The sequence below is a fragment of the Petaurus breviceps genome, unplaced genomic scaffold (genome assembly GCF_028583685.1).
Source record: "Petaurus breviceps papuanus isolate PSGF00001 unplaced genomic scaffold, PetGlider_PUasm1.0 90887, whole genome shotgun sequence".
NCBI lineage: Eukaryota > Metazoa > Chordata > Mammalia > Diprotodontia > Petauridae > Petaurus > Petaurus breviceps.
In genome coordinates, this window is record NW_027187370.1 from 2,403,218 (window position 1) to 2,419,719 (window position 16,502).

Consider the following 16,502-nt stretch of genomic DNA (forward strand, 5'->3'; position numbering starts at 1 on the left):
TATGGAAATGCCTGGTTATGAATTTCATTTTATGTTAAATTGCTCTTAATACATGGATTAAGGAATTTTATAAGTCGTAGCTTTCAGTAGGCAAATACCTTAATTTTCCCTCTTTTCTCTGTTTTGTTTTGTTTTTTCCTTTTTGGACAGAATATTAGAAGTGGCAAGGTGTTCTCAGCTAACAGATGTGGGCTTCACTACTCTGGCTAGGGTGAGTATTATCATTGGTCTCTGTTTTAAGATTTGCTTTGCATATTAATTTTAGAGAATGAGGATGAATCCTGCCCATTTCAGGTCACTTGTCTCAGTACTCTACAAACTTCAGAAATGCAGTATGTGACCCTGAAGAGCTTTCCTGTGATCTTACTCAGCAAACCTATTTCCCATAGCTTAATAAGTTTAACTATTTTCTGGGGCCTTTCTGTATTTTTTAAGAAAAACAGCTCATTATGGTGTGGAAGTGAAACTAGGTTCATGTGCTTTGCCTAGTGGAAGATTGCCAGCCCTACCTATTGTCTGAGGTTCAGTCTGTGTTCAGAAAGACTGATCACCAGGAGATTTGTCACCAAGGAATGAGTTCTTTTAAGGCACAGCAATTTGTAGAGACCTATTTACTGAAACAGTTAAAAAAAATGTTTTGAGCATGTGCTCCCAATATGTGAGTATGTATTATTTATAAGTCATTTACGTTGTACTACTGTATAAGGATAAAATATTTTGAAGAGAATACTAATTAATGGTATAAAAACTGGTTTGCTCTTATCAAAATATTAATAATGATTTCTTCAAAACTCTTGAAATGTGTTATTCTGTTTTTAACAATTGGGTTCAAAACCTACTGAAACTCTTGGAAGATGTTTTATATGGGTTGGAAGATTAGTTTGAGATAGGTAGACCTATCTAAGTGTGAAGTTGTGAGAGTTTTAATGAGGGGCACACTTACATTGTAAGGATAAGGAGGAGGTTGAGAACTTTGAAGACAGGAAGGATATGGTGCCCGTTGTAACCCATCCATGTACTCTTAATCTGTGCAGCTCATTCTATTCCACTAAAAACAAAACTAGAGGTAAGGAAGTTGTTCTTACCAGCCATTGCCACAGATCACAGAGCTCTCTTACCTACCACAACCATGAAGTGATCAGGAAACTGGGTGTGGCTATACTGGTGTGGGAGATAGGGGAGGTTTGATGTTTTTAGCCTTTTCAGCTGTCGATGTGGGTGCTGCTAGTCATGGTTAGTTTATACTTGTTCTCAGGGGCTTGTTGCAGAAGGGGAGAAGCTGGAAGCTTGTTCAGCTACTTGAGACCAGTTGTGGGAAGGATGGAGAAGGGGAGCATTGCTTGCTGTTTATGGGTGAGGGGTGTAATTATTGGAGACAAACCCCATGATTAGCTCTTGGGGAGAGGGTGGGATTAGACCCGTCTGTGAACCCTCTGATTGGTTACCCCTTTAGGTGTGTGCCACAGCCCCACTTTGGAGATCACTGTACTAAAATAGAGAGGGGTTGCAATCTTCATAGGTGGAGGAAGTACCCACACCTTTGAAATCACAGATTCTTGAAGTAAGAGAAAATGGAAACCTAATTTGGTTGTCTCAGTGTTTGTAATGTAAGTTGAGTGCTAAAAGAAATAGTAGATTTTAAAATAGGAAGGCTTTTTAGATTTTCTGTTATTTGCCGTCTTGGAATGCTTTATAAGTATGGTGATTCTTTGAAAACAGAATGCCTTTGACTAGCATAATGGCATGTGGGAAAGGACATGATTTTTAGAAACAACATTGAAATGTGATTTAGGATATAGCATATCTGAAAATTAATGGAAAAGCACTAAAAATAAGACATTTATGCCTACCTCTAAGGCAATACTTTTTATTTTTTTGCTTTTTGGGGGGGCAATTGGGGTTAAGTGACTTGCCCAAAGTCACATGGCTAGTAAGTGTGTCAAGTGTCTGAGGCTGGATTTGAGCTCAGGTTCTCCTCACTCCAGGGCTGGTGCTCTATTCACTGCACCACCTAGCCACCACAAATTTGACATCTCTATTTTTCTTTTTTCTTTGCTTTTTGGAGGGCGTTTGGGGTTGAGGACATTTGGGGTTAAGCGACTTGTTAAAGGTCACATGGCTAGTTTTTGTGTTAAGTGTCTGAGGCCGGATTTGAACTCAGGTCCTCCTGACTCTAGGACCAGTGCCCTTTTCACTGTGCCATGTAGCCGTCCCTTGAAGGCACTAATTTTTACAAAATTCCTCATGCTTGAAAGAATTTCCTTATTAGAAGAATTTTACATGTTCAGTAGTTTTATCCCATACATCCTATACTCTCTACTGGATTGTTCCCTTTATCATCTCCACTATTTCTAACTGTTTCCTTGCTACTCATGTTTCTCCCATCCCTAAAAAATTCTCATTTGATCTGATTATCCTTGCTAGCTATCTCTCCTCCCTTTTTTTTTTTTTTTTAAGTAATCGGGGTTAAGTAACTTGCTCAAGGTTACACGGCCAGGTGTTTCTGGATGGATGCTAAGTGTCTGAGCCTGGATTTGATCCCCAGGTCGTCCTGACACTGGAGCCAGTGCTCTTACTCGCTGTGCTACCTGGCCGCGCCCTCTCTCCTCCCTTTCATGGGTAAACTCCTTGAGAAAGCCTTCTGCAGTCATTGTTTCCTCTTTACTTTCACCACTGATCTCTTAATTGCTAAATTTAATGGCCTTTTCTCCATCCTCATCCTTCTTGACCACACTACAGCCTCTGATACTGTCCCAGCGCCCTCTCCTCCTGAGTGCTCTCTCCTTCCAGGTTTTGTGTCACTTCTCTACTGTTCTCCCACCTGATTGCTCTTGTTTAGTCTCGGATCTTCCTTCACTAATGCCCCCAAACTGTGGTTGCGTCTCCCAGGGCTCTGTCCTGCACTTTCTTCTTTCTTTAACCAATTTTTTAAACTTTCTTTTAACAGTACAGTAACTAACCTAACAATTTTCTAAGCTTTTTTTTTTGGCCTCCTTTTAACAGTACAGTAGTTAACCTAACAGTTTTCTAACACACTTAAAAAACTTTTTTTTAATCATCTGTTTGGTTTGGGGCTTTTGAGGGGGAGTGGAGTGATAATGGGGGTTAAGTGCCTTACCTAGGGTCACACAACTAGTAAGTGTCTGAGGTCAGATTTGAACTCAGGTCCTCCTGACTCCAGGACTGATACTCTATCCATTGTGACACCTAGCTGCCCCTCATCTCCCTCTGTACTCTCTAGCTTAGTGATCTCATTAGCTCCCTTCAGTTTTCATATCTATGCAGATAATTATCAGGTCAATCTGTCTAGCTGAAGTTATCTCTTGACCACTTTGCATCGCTTATCTGCCTGTTGGACATCAATTGGATGTCCTGTAGACATCTGAATCTCAGCATATCCAAAACTGGACTCACTATCTTTCCCTTAAAATTTTCCCATCTTCTGGACTTACTGTTACTGTCAAGTACACCACCATTCTCCTAGTCACCCAGATTCACAACTTCAGACTGACACTCACTTTATATATTGAATGAATGTTGCCAAGCCTTGTCATTTTTTTCTGTCTTCAGAATACCTCTCAATGTCACTTTCTGTCTACCCACCTGCCACCATTGTGCACCACCATCACTTCTCATCCGGACAACTACAGTGGCCTTCCTTACTCAAGTCTCTCCTCTTTCCAGTACATCCACCACCCAGCTACCAAAAAATCTTCCTGAAGTGTTGGTCTGATCATGTCACTCTTCTGTTCATTGAACTTTAGTGGCTCCATTTTTGTCTCCAGAATCAAATATAAAAAGCTCTTCATAACATGACCTCTTCTACACTTTACTTTCCACTTAGTCTGTATAGTCCAGTGACACTGGACTTCATGTTATTCCTCACATTCAACATTCTGTCTCCCAACTCTATGCCTTTTTACTGGTTGCCTCTGGACTGTGTTTTTGTATCTCCAGCACTTGGCACCTTGGTTGCTTAATAAAACAACTTAATAAAGCACCTTAAGCAAGCACTTAAGAAATGCTTGTTGACTAACTGACTTAGGACTGGTAAATTATTCAATGCTTAGACATTTGAGGAATCCTGGTTATACTATTGTCCTCCAACATACAGAATCAAAATAATTGAACTATGGGGAGGCTAGGTGGCACAGTGAGTAGAGCACTGGCCCTGGAGTCAGGAGGACCTGAGTTCATATTGGCCTCAGACACTTAGCACAAAAACTAGCCGTGTGACCCTGGGCAAGTCACTTAACACCAAATTGCCTCTAAAAAGCAAAAAAAACAAATTAAAAAAATAATTGAACTATAAGGATGACATTAGAATGACATCATCTCTGAGATTTCCTTGGGTTCTGTAAATTTTTAATCCTCTTCATGTTCTGATATTTTGTTTACACTTTACAGAATTGCCACGAACTAGAAAAAATGGACCTAGAAGAATGTGTTCAGGTAAGATGAACACTTTGAACCATTATCCTGAATGCTATAGTATTGCAAAAATTCTGTCATGAGCATAAGGAATGTCCAAAAAATACCTTTTTTTAAATGTCTAAACTTGTTTGAAGGTGTTACTGAGGAAAGAAATCCTTATTTCAATGTGTTCTGACCTTTCCAAGCTTCAGCCCAAGTCCTAAACATCTGAGACTATAGAGGGTACTACTCCAGAGTCAGGATTTCCTTATCTTGCTAGTTCTCCATCTCCACAGACAGTGATAGAAACACACTTCGTTCGAGAATCTCATGGCCATTAATTGTTAGAGTAGTGGCAGCATAGCCTCATGAGTGGATAGAAGGACAGCCTTGGAGTCAGAAGGATCTGGATTCAGATCCTGACTTAGACATACTGGCGTTGTGACTTGGAACAAGTCACTTAACCATATAGAAAAGTTACAAACACTTGCTGATTGGAAATCATTGGAGGAAATTCTCACACTGGGAATTCCCCACACCGATGAAATCACAGGTTGACTTTTGCAGGAAGACTGAGGAGGAAAAAAGGAAGGGAACAGAAAGAGCAGTTAAAGTAAAAAAAGAAAATCCATGACCTACAGTGAGGATAAATGCTTTTCAAGTATTCTAAAAACCATGTTTTATTCAGCAAACTTTTGGGAAGCTTGGAACATGTGCAGAGGTTCACATACAATATAGAACCACAGATGTCTTACAAATGTGAAGAACAGGTGCCAGATATGAACTGATAACACGAGAGAAAAGATTAATCTGGGAAAATTAGAGAAGGCTTCACAGAGTAAGTAACATTTGAGTTAGACCTTGAACCAAAGGAATGTAAACATCTCCGAATTGGAGATTGAGTTAGGAGATGAGAGGGCCAAAAACAGATAATGAAGTCCATTTTGTGTGGAAGGGGAGAGGAGAAAAAGGCCTTTGGTAGAGAGAAGAGTGATGTGATCAGAATTGTACATCAGGAAGATAAGATTTAATTTAAATTTTTTAAAAAGTAATTTGGTAATAGGAACTATGTATGGACATTTTTAGCTTTTGTTGTAAATTGACCTGTGTGGTAAAGAATTTCAAATAATCACTTCACTCGTTTGGAGAAATTATTTAACATAGGTTCCTTCTAATTCTAAATTTGTAATATTTTAATCCACTCAATTCCAAAATAAACAGTGACAGGGCCCCCATTTTACCTCACCTTTGTTCAAGACAGTACCTTAATAAGGATCAATTGCTAGCTAATACTGCTTCTAGCCATTTGGGGAGAGCAATAGTTACTTAAACTATGGAATATTAAGTCCTGGTTTTTTGTATGTGCCCTTTCTGCCAATAGGCTAAATAACTAAAGACCCATAAATGTTCCCAAGTTCCTTTTTTTTTTTTTTTAATCATAGAGCCACATTCACTCCTTAGGGCAGCCTGAATGAAACCTCAGCACAGCTCATTGTCCTCCTTGGAAAGAAACCTGAAGTGTAGGATGAACATTGCAAGCCTGCCTCCCTTTGCTTCACCAGACAGAGCAAGGGATTTGTCATCTGTCCTTCCCTCCCCTGACTTTTTACCTCTTGTTCAAGGCTTAATATTTAAATTAGTATAATCACTGCTGCTGTGAAGGCTATGATGACCTAATGTCCTCTACTGACAGCCCTATGAGGGAGTCCCAGACTGCCTGCCCCGTTACTCTCTGTTCCTTGGTGCCTATCACTGTCAGCTCCCTGTACCACGTGTGCCCTCTGGGGATTAGACTCTTCATATTGGATGCATGCCCTGCTCCCCACACCCATTGCCGAAATTAATTTGTATATATTTTCTATTTAATTTTGTATGTACATGTTCTTCCCCAATAGAATATAAGCTCTTTGAAGGCAAGGGTCCTTTCATTTTGTCTTTGTATTGTTCATCTGTGTCCCCACATTCCCCCAGAGAAAGCTCAATACTTGGTGAATTAAAAAGAAAAGAGTCCTAAGAAAAACTTTTTCATATATTTCTTTCAGATAACAGATAGCACATTAATTCAGCTTTCTATACACTGTCCAAGACTTCAGGTGTTGGTGAGTTTGATCTGCGTAACTATTTATAATTTAGTCTCTTCTTCAGGACCAGTATCATGAATTCACTTTCATGAGAATGATGTATATATGATTAGCTGCATTTTTGGAAAGGGTTTTTTTCCTCCAAATTGCCTATTTACAGAATACCAGGGGAGGACCTAAGTGAAGGGGAAGATAAGGTAGGAACTGGAAGAGTTAAACATATCCTGAACCAACGCTTGGAGACTGATAACTGGTATGGAGAAGCCAAAGTGCCCTCTGCGAATTACACTCCACTATGAATGATTAAATCTTCAGCAAAAGGGGTGAGAAGGCTTAAACATAGATTGCTTCTCACCTCCAAGCCAGATGTACCTGTAAGAAAGAACAAAGGAAGGTTTGCTGGAGAAGCATTCCTCACTACAGTTTCCAGTAGTACTGAAGGCAAACCTAGCCATCGGTGCTGTGTTCTAGCTCATTTTTGGTGTGCTTGCATTTCTCAAAGTGGGAGATTTCTAGGGTTCTGAACTTCATGTGGAAGTCTTTGAGAGATAGAAGGAACCAGGATTTAAGAGAAATTGATGACTGAGGGGTGGGGGTGGTTATGGTTGAAAAAGGCCATAAAAGGAAGAAGAAAAGGTTTGCTGTTAGTAGAACAAAAAGAGAATCTAAAAATTCTTCTTCTCCATAAAGAAATGTCCCAGAAGAGGCCTTAGGTATAAAAATTGTCATCATTTGGTACCTGCTCTATATGTGATGCTGTACCAGGTACCCAAAATTTAGTACTAATTATCAAGAAGTGCCTGAGCTTCAGAAACAGGGTTTATTGGCTTAATTTGCTCTGTGGAACAGAGCTTTTATGGAATTTATCTTTTATGGAATACATGGACTGACTTTTATCAGGTATCTTCACAGTATATTCTCAATACTCTAAAAGAAGAGCTCTTTTTGAATTCTCATGAATTATTCCAATCCTCTTCTTGTTCTTTTTGACTCTAGAGTCTGTCTCATTGTGAGCTGATTACAGATGATGGAATCCGTCACCTGGGGAATGGAGCCTGTGCCCACGACCAGCTGGAGGTGATTGAGCTGGACAACTGTCCACTTATCACAGATGCATCCCTAGAGCACCTGAAGAGCTGCCATAGCCTTGAGAGGATAGAACTATATGACTGTCAGCAAATCACACGGGCTGGAATCAAGAGACTCAGGGTAAGAGTCAGCAGTATCACCCTTAAAACTATTGTGTCATTACCATACTGAGTATTCTACAGATTTGGATTCATATTTCAACATAGATCTGTTAGGAGGAGAGAACATGAAGAGAGTCCATCCCTAGTAGGCTGCCTAGTCGATATTTATCCTCTAAGACCATAAAAGTTTGGTGATTTATGACACAGAAATAGTACATCAAAAAAGATTTACCTGTATTGGATTTGAAAATTTAGTTTCACCCTCTTATATCAGTGACAAGCATAAATTAAGCACTATATTTGCAGAGCACTGTACTAGGTGCTAGGGAGTAGGTAGCAGATAGTACCTTTATGGAGTTTACAATCTAATAAGGGGAGACAGTACAAATATTAGAAAGTGTGTATTAAAATAATTAATACAAAATAACACTTTTTCCTTATTCAGTGTGTGAGGTAAGTTCTAACAGGGAGATCAGGAAAGATTTCATAGAGGAGGTAACATTTAAACTAGGGCTTAAAAGATGAATAAGATTTTAAATGTCAAATTTAATCTTTTTAGGGAAATAGAAATTAAGGTTATTTGCTGTGAGTGTTGGATGGAGGGAAGGGGGATTGAAGAGAGAGGAAAAGGTTTGGATCCCCAGAGCCATTGCAGGTTGACTTACTAGCACTCATCCAATAAAAAATAGCTGAAAACTTCACCAAGAGCATAGCATTATCCTTTGGAGAGTGCTTGACCTGCCCATCTCTCTTCTCAGACTTCATGGGCTAATAACATGCACTTGATTCAGGTAATTTCTATTTGAGAAATGCAGTTGCAGTTGCATGTTCCTTTTTCATCCAACAGAAAAGGAAGGCCACTGGCCAGTCAGAATATTTTATTATATACTGCCCACATCCATAATGTAAACACCTTTCAAAAAGGACATTTATAACTTCAGGGGAAAAAAATCTCTTGCCTACATTATTTGTGTAACATTTTAACATATTCATTAACAGTAGTTTTGTTAATTTTCCATAATTAATTTCTTCCAAATTGCTTACTTATATTCTAGCTATCCCTTTAGAGTATACTTGCATTCTACTAAATCTCCCTATTTTATTGGTCTAGACACTGAGACTCAATGAAATTAGGTAAACTTGGTCATGTTTATAGACCATGTCCATTCTCAGAGGCCAAACTAGAACCAAAAGTTCCCAACTCTGTATAGTTCCCTTTTCTTTGTGCTGTTTTCATGTCTCTTCAGCCTTTTGGTTGTCTTTCTAAAAAGTTCCATTGTTCTAATCTTTCCATTCCTCTCAGTAATGTTTCTGTCTTATTTCAGACCCATTTACCCAATATAAAAGTTCATGCCTACTTTGCACCCGTCACTCCTCCTCCGTCAGTAGGGGGCAGCAGACAACGTTTCTGCAGATGCTGCATCATTCTATGACATTGGAGGCGGTCAGCCTTGGCGAACTAAGTATTTAATGACACTTCTAGAGTTACCACGGAGTCTCTCCAGCGGAATCGACCCCAGTGTTCTGAGCAAGGGCCAGAATAGAGGGCAGTGTCCGGATCCCCCAAGCCACACATACACATGCATATTTACCCACACCGTCCACTCCAGCTGACGTACTCTGTGACAGTGGGACTTGAATCTGTGTTGGCTTTTTTCTGACAGGTAGATTGGTGTAACTTGAAACCATTCCTACTGGGCATGCTCAGAAGAGAATCACAATCCAAGGTGGGGGGCATTCCAGCAAACCCAGGGTCTCTGCTGCTGGGGTTTGTTTGTTCTTTTTGTTTGGGGTTTCTTTTGGGGATGTCAGAACACTAATGAGAGCTCTCCAAAGAGAAGGAGAGTATGGACAAATACAGTAAATGTTGCATCCAGGGACCAGAAAGAAAGAAAAATCCTTCCTCCCATAAGAGAATGAAGATGACAACCATTCATCGTGAGACTGTATTACAATGCTTCTCTACTTCCTTGTTTCCATACCAACATGCTGAACATGCTCACATAGAAGGTTCATCAGTTAGAGCATTCTTTTCAGAGATTTCCTAGATGGGTCACAGTGATTTAGCTTGAAATCTCTGATACCCAGATTTGTTTCTTTTGTTTACTTTTGTTCATTGTGTTGTTCCTCCTAGCTGTCTTTGAGAGTGTTTGTGTCCCTGTCTCATTTTCTCTTTGTGTTGCTTGCTGAAGCACTCTCTTTGTACTGTCTGTTGCCAGCTCATCCTTTGTCTCTTTTGCTCTCTTCCTTTTTAAAGTTTTCCATTTGGGGTGATATAGTTGAGGTTACTGGATACTTTTTAAAGAAAAGTTATTTATTAGTAAAAATGTTTTAAAATTCCACTTTTTTACCATTAAAAGACTGCCTGAGGCTCAGTCTGATGCAAGGCTCTAAAGAGCAGGTGAGGGGAAAATGAGCTAAATATAAGCTCTTGCCTCTTTCTCATGGAAAACGATTCATATTTTTTGCCTTTTGAGTTCCTCCTTAAGAGAACATAGCTTGTGACATATGATATACAGGTGGCTATGCCCAATAACATCCTGCTCCCTATATTTCCTTGAGTTGAATCCCACTAATCACTTGAGTGTCTTGCATTAGGCATGAGAGGGTGGTATTTTTTTAAGCAGAATTGATAGGGGGAAATACCAAACCTCAGCCGGAAAACCCCTGTCCCCTCTTTGAATGTCATGTTTTGAACTGAGATTTACCTATGCTCAACAATATTGCTAACTTTAATGTTGGCTAAGTGTTTTGTCTCAGGAAGAATACTTAGATGAAACACATTGCTGTCTCTGCTGCCAATTTTTCTTACCTGTCCCTCCCCTTCTTCCTATACCCACCTCTGAACCCAGTGATAGTGTGTTGCTATTGCATTTAGGGTCATTCATTTCAGGTCTAATGTTGGTGGTTCTAAAGACCAGCAAAGCCTTCCTAACGAAGTCATTTACCCAGTCTTCTTGATTCACTCTCCAGATATTCAGCATAAGCATAACCAGGTGGGGATGGACCCTTGAGGATATTGGGAGTAGCCCCAGTGCAGATGGAGGTAGTCTTTGTCTCCATGTGTACTTCTTTCTGTACTTGAGAACTGAGGGAGAAGGGTTTTCAGTGCTAGTGATTAAGTGAATTAGGAAAAATGAGATGATTTTCTGAAGCACAAGTAACAGATTTCTAGGCCTCCAGAGTTGGTGCTTTTTGTTGTTGTTTTGTAGGAGTTTATTTATATGGTCAGGGTAGCTTTTTGTCACCTTCTGACTGATCTAAGCAGCTCCAAAGGTCATTTTTTACATTACAGGTGATGGCTTCCTCTCCTAAGTCCACCAGCATATATTGGAATTAGTTTGGCTGTTTCTTGATTAATTAGAAAGGTGACACAGGAGGTGACACAGTACTGGAAAGGAGCCTATGACACTATTGTGTTTAATTTTGGTTTTGAACATATTGTGCTCAAAACCTCAAAGAACTTTTTCTCTTCTGCAATTTTGGAAATACCTGGAAAAAAAAAAAACCAAAACTTTAACAATTTTGTAAAATGACTGATCCAGCAGGTTTGGTAGTTTTGATACCATAACTGATAACTTGTTCATATTAAATTTTGAAAAGTCTAATTGGGAAGGGGATGCTAGAAACTAATAGTAGCCTCATATTCAGGGACCTTTCCCTACCCCCCCTCCCAGAAAAATGCATGTTGTTCAGATCTGGAAAACTGGCTATACAAAACTCTTTGATAGTTCAGTTGGGGAGGAAGAAGTAAGTGGTAGCAGTGAACTTTTATAGACCTATAGTAAACAGATGTCAATTTGAAACATCTTTCCCAAAAATCAAAATTATTCCTTTTCCAGGGACACAGCTTCTCCTATTTCATATGGTATTGGAGACATGACTTCTAAAGTATGGAGATCTGAATGCAGATTAGGATTGATATGGCCTGATCTGAAAATCCATGTTATAGGAAGAAGAATGCCAGCCTTTTAGGAATCATGAGGAAAAGATCTTGAATGAAGCTTCTGATACATTAAGTCTGTGAAATGGGTTCCACTGGCCAATTTAATTTAATGCTCTAAGCATTAGGATTTAGCTTTAGGATTTACTTATTTCTGATAACAGCTGTGATCCCTATAAGTTTGGAAAGGATTCTCATTAGAATGCTTCAGTGTTGTTAGAGAGAATCCCCTTGCCTTCATTCAAACTAAGCCCTAAAGATTTTATTTGGAGACTGCTGTAGCTTCCAAAAACATAGGATGTGGTGGTCTTACATTGAATGGAAAGGAGTTGAAATTACTGTTCTCCCCATTCATTCATATTTAAAATCCCTTCAACAGCAGTGATCTTAAGAGGTCTTTTCTAAATCAAATCCTTCTCCCTCTTAAATATATGGCAGACCATTTTCTTGATTTTTTTTTTGGTCCTCTTAGATGTGTCACCTATAATAGAAAATATGACATCTGAGTAACCTGAGAGTTTCTTTCCTTATAGAAGTGGTTTCAGGGTAAATAAAAGAGGTGAACAGCCCTACCTAACTAAGTGACCACAAGCCAGGGGACATTGGTGCTATGCCAACTGGAGTGAATTCTTGATTATAAAGAGTTATCAATTTCATGAACATTCTATCTCTCCCAACTTCAATCAGTAATGCGTTTGCTTTTCCTGATTTCATTTCTACACTTTTTCCTCTCCAGACTTTTTAAAACTCATGTCCCTCTTCCCCTCTAAATAAAGCCTCTGCCTTATCCCAACAGTGCTAAGGTTATGCCACTTACATGTAGCAAAAAACCCTCATCAGCCTTGTATTCTGCCATTCTCTGGTGGGTCAGACCCTTTGTCACTAGGTCTGAAGTTTGTTTATTGAACTGAAATGAACTTGAAAGCAGACTATCCACTGGATGTATCATAGGAGAAAGGGGTTCTGACTTAAGTCTTTTTTTTTTCCTTTTGCAATATTGAGGCTTTGATGAATATGAAACTACATTGTGCTCATACTTCTCTGTGTACATTTTTTCTCTTCTAATTTCATCTCTAACATAATATTTTGGGGACCTATAGTTATTTTAAAGAGACTTTTAAATGATCTTTGTAAATTTCCAGTAGTTTCCATATCCATTATAGACTAATTTTTAATGAGACACAAATCAGAAACTTGTTACATATTCCTTTAATGATATATTCTGGAGAGATACCTGCAAAATATTTTTTATGCAATCCTCATTCAGATCGTGTTCCTCCCTGAACATTATAATAATGCCAAATTAACCAGAACTTAAAATACAGGAAATTCTGCCGTATTTTTTATTGCCTTGTAAGATATTGTTGCCAGTTGTTCAGTGCACCAATGACAGGACTGAGGGAGAGGATTAGAGGTGACATAAAAAGAAAAGTACCTGGAACTTGAATTAAGGGAAGAAAAGCATCTCTTCAGTCATTGTGAGCTGGAATGGGAAGAATCTGTGTGTCCTTCCTTATCCAGTTTTCCTATACATATCAACAACATGTTCAGGACATTTCTTAATAAAATCGTGGAGAGTTTTTTTTTTTGGTGGGGATGGGTGGATAAGGAGGGAAGTTTTTAATGCATTATGATTGAGCCCTGGCCACTGTCTTTAAATTGCTATTGCTGCCCCAGACTACTCTTATCACCACCATTAATTACCTCACCATGGGTACAGATTGGGAAAAAAATCTATGTTAACTATGTTATTGCTGCTTCAATTATTGAAGGGCAGAATGAGATGGATGAGGATATCTATTCCCATTGTGCCATCCTGCTAAAAGACCTGTTCTGTAGGGTGCTAGGTGCTTCTGAAACACTTTTCAGTGTCTCCTCCATCTGCTACCTAACTGTTGTGCTTTATTTCCCTCAGACCTGTTTATTAAGGCAGCACCTTTGGGCAAATGCAAAATGTTTGTGTTGTAGATCTTGAAGTAGAACTGCCCAGTGAGGTCCAACAGCCCCAAAGGAATAGACAGAGGATAGATGTGAAGGGTCCCCTTTTCACTCACTGCAGTCACCAAATTGATCGTGAGCTTGACAAGTCTGGTAAGGCCAGGTTGTATTACGCAGATAATACAGAAAGACAGCAGTGCTGACCAATATACTTTAATAATTAATTATGTGTATGTGTCCTAAAAGCCAAGATTCTACAAGGGAGGGATAAAAGGGAGAGTATAAATTGAGAACCAGCTGCCATGACCCAGCCCTCTCATTTCTGATAGATTTCCTTCCATATAACTAGAAAGATCCTTATGAAATGAGTTCTTAGCATAGGATTCTTTAGACCCTCTTATTTCTCAGTATTATTTCCTCATTTCTACTCTTTGTAACTGTCAGCTCAGCTTTGGGACTTATTTTACTGCTGGGAAATTTCAGGAACTAGTCCCAAAGCTATATTTGGGTTAATATAGTTGTGTACCAGTGGAGTCCCACTTAAACTTCAGCAGAACAGGTTTCATTATAATTGCTTATAGATGTGGTATTAAAGAGTTGTGCTATTTTCATTTCTGGCTCCTTTGTGTATGTACATGTTTTATAGTCACATTTCAAAAAATAAGTCATAGTGTCTTCTTGGCTACATCAGTGGAGAGGCTACCAGGATTGATAAACACATGCAAGTCTTCAAATTCTGTAAAAATTTGGTATCTGGTCACCTTTGATATGAATATCTTCTAGGGTCTTTTGCCTTGGATTTGTGTTTTTTGGTTATTTTTGTTTTGTTTTGGTCAGGGAAACATTAAGTTAAGGAAAGAAGCAAGTGACTGTTAGATGTTTTGCCTTAGAGAAGGAGAATCTACCCTTTGGGTCAGTTCCTGGCCTGGAAACACCCAGTATCATCAAATTGTAGATAATTTTCCTACTTCATGATTATTCCCTTCCCCTCTGCCCCCTGTTTTGTCCTTTTCATACTATGGTTGTTAATGAACAGTAGTAATTTCATTCCCTCCCTGCCCCCCAGCCCCTTAACTTTTGTTTTGGTTTGATTCTTCAGTCTGTATGAAATGTATGTTGGAGGTTGAGAGGCACTGCTAATCAAGTGACATTTCCCTTCAAAATATGGTATCTAAAAACAGAACCAACCCATGAGCAAGTTCTTATTAAGTCCCAGCTGTGTCAGAATCAGTACAGTGGAACAGTTGCCAGTGATACCGGACTGCTTAGTCAGGGCTAGGGCAAGTGTTGGTGAGGTGGCAGGCAGTTGGGTCTTTCCTTCTTTGGGATAGGTTGGCCAATCCTCAAAGTGATCCAGAAGAAGCCACCATCTGAAAGATTTTCTAAGGCGTGTCCATGCTTTCTTCTAAGGGCCATAGGAAATCTTTAAGAGATATGGTTGTCCCAGAAGATAACTGCCCCAAACATTTCTCCCACAGCAGCTTCTTTTGCCTACCAACACTTCTCTCAAATCCACACAACTGCTGCTCATGTACATGTAGGTGTGTGTCTACACATGTATGTGTTTCTTATCTCAGCCCTGATTTCTTGGCCCCTGATATGCTTGTTACTCTTACTTTTTAAGGCACTGGAGGATGAGAAAATAAAAGTCTTAACAAGCCCTGCTTTCAAGAACTGACTGGCACGATTTGGCCAATTACACTTTTTAAAATAAAGATTTGGATTGTTTTCTTCCCTAGTGCTATATAACACTGTAATGAGCACCGCTTTTGCTGCTATTTTCCTGGGTTTGTGAATTAGAATGTTCTGCCTCTCTCCCAAGCTTCTCCCCTCACACCCAAGCCCAACTCCTCATTTAAATATGTTATTTTATGCATCACCGGCTATTGTCTGAATGACCAGAGGTTTGGTGAGAAGAGGTAAGCCTGAAGTCTCCTTTTTTTCAATGAAACACTTAACCTTTGAGTCCTTTATGAGCCAACTGGCATGTTTACAAGATCTACCTGAAGCAGCTCCTTGAAGTCTCCTGCCCTGAGGAGAATATGTCCAAGCCAGCTCCCACCTCTTCCTTTTGGAAGGGACAGCAAGTGAGAGAGGAGGATGTCAGTGGTGTCTGTCTATTACCGTACCACATTTAACTTCCCAAAGATAGCTGTGGCTTTATTTTCTCTCTTCCTGGAGGTTGTTCCCAAACAGCCTGGCAACTCTGCACTAGCCAACTGCTCTGTTCACTTTTGCCCATTTTATAGTGTCCCCCAAGAGCCATAGACTGAGAGGCCTTTCTTGTGCATGCCCCAGAGGCCTATGAAATTCTGCTGGGGTAGAGCCTCAGGGGCAAAAGGTGGACAAATGGTGCTGTTGGAGGTTTGTCTTCACCAAACCAAGATGTGTTTCAGTACCTTCTTCCACCACTACCACCCGCACAGATAATACTCCTCATTCCCCCATTGGAAGGAAACCAAGCAGGTCCCAGTGGTATTCAGATTCCAGACATTCCTACCACCTGAAATTCCACAGATTCCTTTACCCAGAGTGTTTTTTTCATATGCTGAGAGTTGCTGCCTAATTAATTGTATTTCTCCTCCAAGTACATTCACAAAGCTTTCTTAACCAGTTGTTGAGGCTGCCATGGTTCCTAAAATGATGACTTTTACTTAACACAAGATTCCTTTAGCTGTGCACATGGCTGTTTCTTTCTTCCCAATTATTTTGAGTTTGAGGGTTGGGGGGAGGGTTATTTAAAAAAAATGAGGAAAATCCAGGGTTTGCAATAGAGTATTTCTTTTGCTTTCATCTGATGAAATCTTTGGACTTAAAAAAAGGAAAAAAAAGGTTTTTATTTATATATATATATATATATATATATATATATATATATATATATATATAAAGTAAATTGTTATGTAACTATTATTGTTTCATGTACGTTCTAATATT

At 39.4% G+C, this 16,502-nt stretch overlaps 1 protein-coding gene across 2 annotated transcripts in view; it reads left to right on the forward strand.

The window, feature by feature from the left end:
- The window catches only part of FBXL20 (F-box and leucine rich repeat protein 20), a 139,902-nt gene extending 123,879 nt beyond the window's left edge, over positions 1 to 16,023 (forward strand). For both annotated transcript variants that reach the window (XM_069074283.1, XM_069074284.1), the window contains exons 11-15: positions 151 to 211; positions 4,408 to 4,452; positions 6,456 to 6,512; positions 7,491 to 7,703; positions 9,010 to 16,023. In XM_069074283.1, the coding sequence (XP_068930384.1) occupies positions 151 to 211; positions 4,408 to 4,452; positions 6,456 to 6,512; positions 7,491 to 7,703; positions 9,010 to 9,117 (484 nt within the window). In that variant the 3' untranslated portion in view covers positions 9,118 to 16,023. The remainder of the gene's footprint in view (positions 1 to 150; positions 212 to 4,407; positions 4,453 to 6,455; positions 6,513 to 7,490; positions 7,704 to 9,009) is intronic.
- Positions 16,024 to 16,502: the final 479 nt, after the last annotated feature.